This window comes from Salvia miltiorrhiza, chromosome 5, assembly GCF_028751815.1.
Source record: "Salvia miltiorrhiza cultivar Shanhuang (shh) chromosome 5, IMPLAD_Smil_shh, whole genome shotgun sequence".
NCBI lineage: Eukaryota > Viridiplantae > Streptophyta > Magnoliopsida > Lamiales > Lamiaceae > Salvia > Salvia miltiorrhiza.
Window position 1 is genome coordinate 23,621,338 of NC_080391.1, and position 10,492 is coordinate 23,631,829.

At 34.1% G+C, this 10,492-nt stretch overlaps 1 protein-coding gene across 1 annotated transcript; it reads left to right on the plus strand.

Moving 5' to 3' along the window:
* Positions 1 to 4,162: 4,162 nt before the first annotated feature.
* LOC130986804 (ethylene-responsive transcription factor ERF062-like) lies at positions 4,163 to 8,459 on the plus strand. Its single transcript, XM_057910348.1, has 2 exons — positions 4,163 to 4,413; positions 8,045 to 8,459. The coding sequence occupies exons 1-2, from the start codon at positions 4,168 to 4,170 to the stop codon at positions 8,333 to 8,335; spliced, it is 537 nt and encodes a 178-aa protein (XP_057766331.1). The 5' UTR covers positions 4,163 to 4,167; the 3' UTR covers positions 8,336 to 8,459.
* Positions 8,460 to 10,492: the final 2,033 nt, after the last annotated feature.

A 10,492-nucleotide genomic window follows, 5' to 3' on the forward strand; every position in this document is an offset into this window, starting at 1 on the left:
GAAATGGGAAACTCTGCACTCTGAATTACGATTCTGCATGTCTTCGCATTAAATGCAGCTTGTACTGGCAGTCAGCAGCTTACTTTCCACGTGGCTATGAAGGAACTGAGCGAAACATTCTTAGACTGAAGAATGTTCGATGTATCTTCTGAAGCATTAGTCAGTGCTTTAACCGACGTGGCGTATATCAGTGTTTTCCTAACACTGGTACTTCAGTGATAGTCCTTCTGTTGAGTCAGCAGTCCTGATTTAGTTGGTCTTCAGTCTTCAGTCGTTGGATCTTCAGTTCTTCAGTCTTCCGATCTTTGGCCTTTACCTTTTCACTGATCTTTAGTCTAACTAGGAGAATGAACACTAACACATGAGTTCAATGAAATTCTAGTCTTTAAAAGATAATCTAAGTGTTTTGGGATCACCAAAACCAAGGGTAGGATATTTTAATTAATTTTCCAACAAAAGTAAACATTAATATTAATTTAGACTAAATAATAAATATTAAAACATAGAGAAAATTTCATGTAGGCATATATATGCTATCTCAAATTCGTTTTTTAATAAAATAATTTTACAATATGTTCTCGTCCCGAACTTATATAATAATACCCGCTAATTACCAAAACCCATTTATAATATATCTATAAAAATAAAAATAAAATTTTATAATAATTGATTATTTGTGACAATAAAATCCGAACATTATAAAGTAACCATTCATAATAAATAATAACATTACTCGCTAATTAGTTCTTTTCGTTTCAAATCTATATAGCAATACCCGCTAACTTAAATTCGACTTTCAAAGCCTAATGAGATGTACAAATTCTATATATCATTTTATAGTGAAAGCTAATGAAAAATAAATGTGTATAATTTTATTTAGATTTTCAATTGACGAAGTCTATTTAAAAACTGACGTGGTTGTATAAAATTTATTGTTTTATATAGATTTTGAATAGGTAAAGGTTCATAAAAATAATAATATGACTCGAAATAAAATGAATATAATGAAGTTGTGTTTTTCATTCAAAAATGGTCCAATTCCATAAATCAAATATTACATGTATATTTAATATTTCCAAATGCTATAAAAATTATATCGTGTAAAATAAGAGAGAGAGGAGAGAGAGAATTTATTCTAAAACTTTTAACTTGCATATCTATTTTTATTTAAAATTTATTATTTACATATTATATATCAAATTTAAGCTTCTGTAACGATATTTTAATTTGATATGTATATCAAATATTTTATCATTAACCAAAGTGCAAGCTTCTACCAAAAATGAAACGCACAAAATGAGAATAAAAAATAAAAGAGAAAAAAGAAATAAAGAAAATTCTAGCAATAATGGAAATTTTTTATTTTGAGAGAGAGAATTATTATTGAAAATATAGAAATGAAATATAAATATTATTAAAAGAAATAAATGTAGGATTGTAGGCAAATAAAATAAAAATCTCTCACTAATATCCACATAGGCTATGAATTATGGAGAGGACAAAATCTGAAACCGTATTATATATATAATTTAATGATACTTAAATTTTATATTATAATTGGATTATCAAACTTTCTTCTAATTAATTTGTTCAATTCAGTAATTAATCATAGCTTAATTTTCTTTTCTACGAGAGTGTGTGGGTAATGAGAGAAGAGTCATACTAAGTTCCAGGATTAAACTAAATGAAATCTTGAATTTTAATTGAACAACGTGCAAAATTCGAGAACCTTAAATATAGTGGAAGTATAGGGACTTTTACGCGTTAATTATTAAAAATAAACTAACAAAATGTACTATTTTTTTTAGATAAGATGGGTAATTGCAAAATAAATTACAAATTTTAATTGCAATTTCAAGATCACTGTAAATTTTTACAAAAATACCCGTTTTTTTAATTTTTGCAATTGGGATTTTTCTCTAATATTGCTGGAAATTGATTTTGATTTGGCCAATGTCTGATCTGTTCTAGAGTGACGATGACATTTCATTTTGCAAAATTAAATAACATATGATTGATTTAAGTTTCAAGTAGATGATCGTTGTATATTTATTTGTTCAAAATTGATTTCCGTTGAGTAAGAATAACTATTTAAAGCTTATTGCTTAAAATATGGAGTTGTGAGTTAAAAGTAAGTTAATGTTTTCTCCAAATTATTATATTGGTACATGTAGTAATTATGTGCTCAAGTGATGGGCTGTGAAGCCCACACATGCGCCGTCGCCCGAGCCCGTGCCCTATTGTGACTACGCCCGGTGTATGGTGGAAATTGATCTTTGAGCTAGACCATAGAGTCTGTTAAATTGGATATTTTGGACCACCGATTTTCTCAAACCCAAATGATCGTGGCCTAATACGTTAGGCCTATGCATGTACGTGGGGACCGCTCTATCCCGTAGTTGATCAGTAGAACCCACACGATAGCCTATTGTAACTGCACCAAGAGTTGTTCCCAAAATAACCAGAAACTTCTCGTTATAATGGGACGAGTGGGGGTTACGTCGATAACCTCCACGTATTGATGATAATGACATGACTTATAATCGGGTCATGATGAGACGACAATGATTATGTCGATAAGCCTACAGGCTCCCCTCATAAGAGGATTGTGCCTATAAATAGGTCGCCAGTCACTCATGCATTTCAGGCAATGAAATATACATACAAGCACTCTCTCTGCATACTCACTTCATATAGTAGAAATTTTGTTCTCGCTTCACTTTATTTCGCCGGAGCTCGTCAAACGTGAACCAAATCAAAGCGTATCTCGTCTTGCAGATTGAGGACTCCTCGATTCGACTATTTATTACTACAAGTTTGTTAAGTCGTGATTTCCTTTTTAATTCCTTTTGTAATATAATCTTCTACATTTCTTGTTTCATAGCAATACGCCTACAATCATACACTACTTTACAATATAACTACTAAAAAGATAACGTAGATACTCGCATGGACGGTAAAGACAACATGAGCACTGTGATCGACTAAAATTTGATACAATTGAGTAGTAAAAAATGAATTATATAATACTCAAAATTTATATTTAACTAATATTTGAACACCGTGTAGTTCATTAAAAATATTTTTATATTTCTATATTTATATATAATCGATACCAACTCAATTATCATATTTATAAAAATAATAAAAAGATTAATTCTAACTAAATATATTTGAGCTGAATATTGAAAAAATAAAATAATTAAAAAATATTTTACAATAATAAAAATTGATATTATGAAAAGGCAAAAAACTAAGTTAGAAAAATGAAAATAAAAAAAATTAAAAAAATTGATATATTCAAAAAAAGATAGAGAGGAGAGAGAATTTTTTAAATTTTAATCTTTAAATAAATATAACTTTTAATTGAATTTTAAATCAAATATTTACATAAAATATATTCCCTCCGTCCCAGCTTTTAGTATCCAACTTTTCTTTTTTGGCCGTCCCACATTTTAGTATTCATTTCTATTTTTGGTAAAAGTAGGTGGGGCTCTTACTCCACTTTAATTATTTTAAATCTCACATAAAATGTGGGACCCTTATTCCACTCACAACACATCAATCACTTTATTAAAACCCGTGCCGTTCTCAACTGGATACCAAAATCGGGACAAAGGGAGTATCAAATTAAAGCTCTTATCGTGATCTTTAATTTGATATGCGTATTAAATATTTTATAATTAGTCGAATTTCAAAATTTTAGAAAGATAAAAAAAAATACTAAGAAGATAATGCGTATTAAATATTTTATAATTAGTCGAATTTCAAAATTTTAGAAAGATAAAAAAAATACTAAGAAGATAAAGAAAAAAGAGACAAAAAGAAAAATATAGTTTACAAATAAATCTTCAATTTTATTATAACTACAAAATTACCATTTAATTTTGAAATTAATTTAAAATTGATTTCAAATTGAAAGTTGTCTTTTTAATATACATATTACTATATTTATAGATTATAGATTTTTTTAAAACAATGTGACGTGCATGATAATTAATTCTCTCCTTATTTTTTTAGAAAAAAAAAAAGAAAAAGAAACGATTTATAGATTAAATAGCTACTGTAGATGTGTATTGAATGCCACAGTACCATATACTATGACATTATAAAAGGACATGATGAATGTTGGTGTGAAAATGTATTAGAGAAAAATGGCATTTACGTATGCATTGCACTAGCTTAGCTCTGCGACCTCTCTCTAAATTCCCCAAGATGGAAATGTGGACGCAAAAGGAAACCTCATCGGAAGAAGAAACAACTCTTTTGAAATCCCCAACTTTAAATAATTCAGGTTTAGGCAGAAAAAGATGTTCATCGCTATATAGGGGAGTGAGACAGCGGCACTGGGGAAAATGGGTGGCGGAGATACGGCTGCCACGGAACCGGACCAGAGTGTGGCTGGGGACGTTCGTGTCACAGCCCGCAATCCCTAAGGATGGCTTAACCGGGGTATGACTCGGGAAGGGGATTTAGAAGCGGGGAAAGAAAGGGGCATCATTTGAAACCGTAAATCTTACTTAACTTAAGAAAAATCATCGTATTTACTCATTAATACTCTTTTGAACAGTCTATGAAAGACAACATAAAACTTAATTAATATCATTAATCAAGTTATACATCATATGAAACCATTCTCTTAAGACTCAAAGTATGACATAACATACTATAACATCAACAACATCTTGCAGCGGAAAGTAGCTAGACATATGTATGAAGACATATTCTAGACAGGTTAACTATTTATTAACAACCCTGGAGACTCCGCTCATTGCAGCACCATCATCACATCAGCTCAACCTGCACATTTAGAAAACATATGCAGGGCTGAGTACAAAAGCACTCAGTGGGCACGTATGCCTAGGTATAAAAATACATGCTTCAAAACTGTAAATTGTCATGCCATCATAAACAGTACAGCAAGGGAGTTTTTTCGCTAAAAAGGCCCAAGCTTACTAAATTCATTTGTGATTCTTAAAGTTCGACTGATCAGTCTAAGTTCTCTTGTAATCTATCATATCTGGAATTGTGTGCCGGAGAGGTGGCCACCTCTCACGGTCACTTGACCGGCCAACCCGCTAGATGACTCACGGTCACTGGTGTACACTAGCCCTGGCAGGATAGCTATCAACTGCTCAGGACTCGAATTCGATTGCATCATTGGCAAAGCCAAAGCAGATAGATATCATACTAAAATTTAAACATTTTATGGCAAGACAATACTTGAAATAACTTTAACTCAAAGATTTTATCATGAAATAACTTGCTTGAACGTAACATTTAAACTCATTTGATATATATGAAAGTAATGCCCACCTCATTCCGTTCCCACTAGGGGCGTAGAGTTACCTCCTTCTTTAGCTTTCACTTCCCGTCTGGACCTTTATTGACGAAGAGTCGATAAGTTCGAGAAGAAAGTCGTGTAAGAAATGAAGATAGGTCTCTAAACTAAACTATCTCCTTTAATGATTTTAGGGTTCTAGCATCCATATTAATCTTGTCTCGTTCAAAACCTTAAACTCAGAACATTTATCACATAACTATCATTTAGGTTCGAACTATTTATTCGAACATCAACATGCGCATTAATCATAACTCGTTCTATTTATGTCATCAAGTCAAATATTCCGTCATTTTAAAAACAAATCCTATAATATCACATAGATAAATTATATCATTATAGATCATGCTTTCTCACATTTAAAATCATTTAATCATTTTCACATAATCCATATTAATAAGCCATTTGAAAAGAATTCATTAAATAAGAGTTTAACTCAAAATATTTTATTTTAAAAGTCCACTTATAAAAATACTGGAAATAAATGAACTCCATTTAAATAATTAATTTAAAGGTTAATATACAATTAAATTAATCAAGCTCAATTTAAATTAATAATTAAGAGCTCAAATACTTTAAATGGATATAAGCCCAAATTAATTAGATAAATTAAGCCCATCATATTTTTCTTTGAATAAGGCCCAAACAATTAAATTAAAGAAGGCCCAACCGAAATAAAAATAAATAAAAATCTCGGCCCAAATACTCATAAAAATTCGGCCCATGACTCGGCCCAAAACTAATTGAAATTCGGCCCATGACTAATTGAAATTCGGCCCATGACTCGAGCCCACTCCAAACCCAAACCTAAAGCCCAACACTCAAGCCCACCCCAAACAAGCCCTAGCCCAACACCTAGCCTCTTCTCCCTTTTCTTTCCCCCCTCTCAGCCGCTCACACACATACACATCAGAAGCCTCACACACCCTCTCATCTCTCTCTCGGACGTCTGCCCGGCGCCGCCGCCTCCGCCGCCGGCGAGCGGCTGCTCCTCTCTCGCCCTCTCGGCTGATCCCTCAATCGCTCACCTCTCTCTCGGCCGCTGGACCCAAGCGCAGCAGACACCACCACCGCGGTGCGCCGCCATCGCCGGCCGCCGCCTGCTCCCTCATTCTCGCGGCAGATCCGCCGCGGCCTGAAGACCACGGCGCCGTCGCTCATCTCGCCATCTCCATTTCCTTCTCTTCTATTTATCTCTCTACACGCCCTGACCCTCTCCCTCTCTTTCCTCGATCTGCCGGAACAGGACGCACGTCGCCGTCAAAACGGTGCGCCGCCGCTGCTGCCTCCGTCGTCCTCGCCGGTGGCTCACGGCCAGGAGCCGTCGACCGCCGACAACCAGGTATACCCCATCTCCCTATTCTCCTTTTTCTTCCCTCATCTTTTACCCTTTTTTTTTAAATTAAAAACTGAAATCCTTCCTCTCTTTCTCTCTTGGCAGAACGGAACCACCGCGGCTCCGCCGCCGTCTCGCCATCGCCAGAGACGGTGAGCCACCGAGGCTGCCCTCCCCCTGACCTCGACTCACACATACAAAAACAGGGGTTCAAGCTTAATATTCAGTTTCCTCTTAGCAACTATCATACTTATACTGTAATTGATCGATTGTAAACTGTACACAAACATTCATTCATGTAAATTAATCCTTCATGTAATTTCAGTTCACATGTCATATCTTGTAAACACATAGAGAAATATCAAGAAATTGTATGTGGCTTTGGTGGTTCGCTGCACAGATTAACTGAAATAAGCTTAAGGAGAAAAACCTTAAGATATGTGGCGTATGTTGTTGTCTCTGAATCTGTGAATCTGCTGTGTAAACTTAGGCTGCAGAATTTAGAAATGGTGAAGTGGTGGGGTTTTTAGGTGAAAAATGGTGTAGATTATAAAAGAAAAATGGGGTGGTGAGGATCGTGAAAATTCTTCAGCTTTAGTATGAACATGGACTTTCTCTTCAGCTTGATAAGTATGAATATGGACTTTCTTCAGCATGCTTGTGGAATTTTTGTCTCGTAAATCTTGCTGATGAAAATGGTTTGTAGTAGTTGAATATGGTGGTGTGGTTGCTTTGTGAACTTGCTGTGGAAATTGAGTGTGAAGGAGAGTGAAGAAAAATGTGAAGTGTTGGGGACGTCTTTAAAGATATAGAATAGGATAATAGTCTCTTAAAGTTGGCTGTGAGAAATTGGGCTGCGTAGGTTGAAAATGGTAAAGTGTTGTGGAAGACTTTAAAGATATAGAATTGGATTGGTGGTTGATTTATGACCATGTATCTCTTAATCCCATTTAGCAAAATATCTAAAGACTAAACACATTAATAATTATCCACATAAGTAAGCTCAATCTTATATAAACAACACGTACCTAATTCCCATTGAAGCATAAAAATCTATTTGGGTTTGTCAATTTAATAAATCAAATAATCACATAGGCTCACTTTAACAATCAATTAAAAGATCTATATTTAACACTTCGATGTTAAATTCTCGATAATAAATTAATGGACTCAAAATATATTTTGAGTGTATCATCCATTGAAAAAATAAAAATGAAAATAAATCATCACGTATATAAATCATCAAATTCATATAAGTCCGTATTTCGTATTTTATTAATGGATGTCGAACCCTACTTATCATAATAAACCCTTATATTAGTCATTAGAAGATTTTAAATCCTCAATTAAAAGTCGGGTCATTACAGTTCGACACCGCCGAGGAAGCTGCCTTCGCTTACGACACGGCCGCTTACATTCTCAGAGGCGATCACGCAAACCTTAATTTCCCCGATCTGAACCACAATTCCACCCGCCGCCACGCTACTGCGGCTCTTCTTGAAGCCAAACTCTCGCAGCAGTCAACCAGAAAATCAGATAAGAAGGAGAGGCCAGCGGAAGTGATAATGGAGATGGTGTGCGATGTTGGCAATGATACAGTGCAGTTGAGCACAATGCCTTCTTTGGACATGGATGTCATCTGGGATGAGCTTGATTGATATCATCATCGTCTTTATTTCTTACTATATTTTATTCACATCTTTGCCCACTCTAATATTTTTTTTTATGAGGAATGACCAGTAGTGCAACTGGGAATAATAGACTTCATGTAATAATTACTGATTGACCTAATAATAATATTTATGTACTTATTTTAGCTCTCGACTCGAGTATGCACAAAATACAACAAATCCCTACTTCTTCATATCCCCACCAAAGCGGAAATGCCAATTAAAATTTTGACCAGAATAAATGGTGTGATTTCGGATATCATGATTTTTAGGAGTCAGATGGTTTTTTAGGACAGTAATTTAAGTCGATATGAAAATTAGGATAAAATTTTTTGAGCTTATGAAAATATGACACTAATTAATAAGTGTTGCACCCACAGGACATTTCTCGTCCCATTATCGAATTTTCGAGCTTATCCGCACGGCCAAACACATGGCAACCCGCACGGAAGGGTTGATTATGTGGCAAGCACGTCATTTTTAGGGCTCCAAATAGAATGTCATGGGCTTGGTCCGTGGGGTAAGTCCAAAAATTCAATAATTGGCCGAGAAATGTCCTACGGATGCAACGCTTATTAATTAATGTTCTATTTTTACAATTCCAAAATTTTTTGTCTTAATTTTTAAATTAACCTAAATTATTGTCCTAAAAAAATTTCTGACTGGATTATTACGGAGATTTTTGATTCTATAAGCTTTCGAGGTGCCTGATGTGTCGCGCGGCACCAAACTTATTACTCCTATGTGATTTAATTTTATTTATGAATAATTGTCAATCTAGGAAGTTTTATTTTCTTATATAGCTCGATACGGATTATAATTAGATTTGTGGAGCTCGTTAATATGACTTTGGGTTTTAAGTAGCTGTTGAAGGACTTCAAGTAATATTTGGGCCCAATGAGTTGTTTTCAAACTCTTTTTTCTTTGTGGGCTAGCTATTTGAAACACTCCCTCCGTCTCACGAATTTTGATGCATTTATTTTCGGCACCAGAATTAAAGAATCGTAAATTAGTGTTTTAAGTGTGTAGATAATAAAATAGAAAAGTAATAAAATAAGTGTATAAGTAATTAAGTAGAAAAGTGATAAAGTAGAAAAATGTGTAGGTAATAAAGTGATAAAGTAGGTAATTAAGAACCCTTATTTTTAGAAGATTCGTGGGACGGCCCAAAAATGAATATGCATCAAGATTCGTGGGACGGAGAGAGTAGTATTAAAGTTTAGAATATAAATATTTATTCTAAAAACATGAATATATATATATTATATATATATATATTTATTTATTTATTGGAATATACACTTTACAACAATTAGTTCTAGAATAGCTCCAGTTTCGACTATGGGTATGAGTTCTGATGTATCAATGCTACATGAACAAAAGAGTTAATTAAATTAATTTGATTATAATTAAAACAATTTTTTTAATAAAAATAATTATCATTATCATAAAAAATTATTAACAATTACAATAAATATTCCTAACAAAATGTATCACAGAATTCACAAATATATCCACAACACTAAAACAATAAAGAAATGACGTCCATCATTTCTCAAAAAAAGAAGAAGAAGAAGTTGAGGTCATTCTAATGTCCAGGTAGCTGAACTCCTTCGATGTTTTTGATCAAGAAAGGGGAGATGTTGTTTGGGTATATGCCGATGGCGATGAGAGATCCGAAGGTATTCGATGATTTCATGGCAGAGTGATTCATCGGAGACTGCGAGATGCTGCTAAAATACGTTTATTGGTCGAATAACAGGGAGAACAAGCTGTGCTTGACGAATGATTTGGAGTTGGTGCTATGGAGGTTGATTTAGTTAATTTAGATTGATCATTGGATGATGAAGTGTAGTATGTTGATAAGACGTCTTTAACTATAGGTCGGGGGTTCGAGTCAACTAGAGAGCTAGAGTGTGAGTGTGTTTTTAAAAAGAAAAAAAATATATATTACAACCCGATTCCAGACTTGACGACTGTCTCCACAGACCAACACAAGTCTTTTCTAGCGTGTTTTGTCCTCACTCGCACGTTCCCTAATAAACTTTCCAGGGGGTCACCCATCTTAGTACTACTCTAGCCTAAGCACACTTCATTTCAGAATTCTGATGAGATCCGATGCATTAGTGCTTGTATGATCGCACC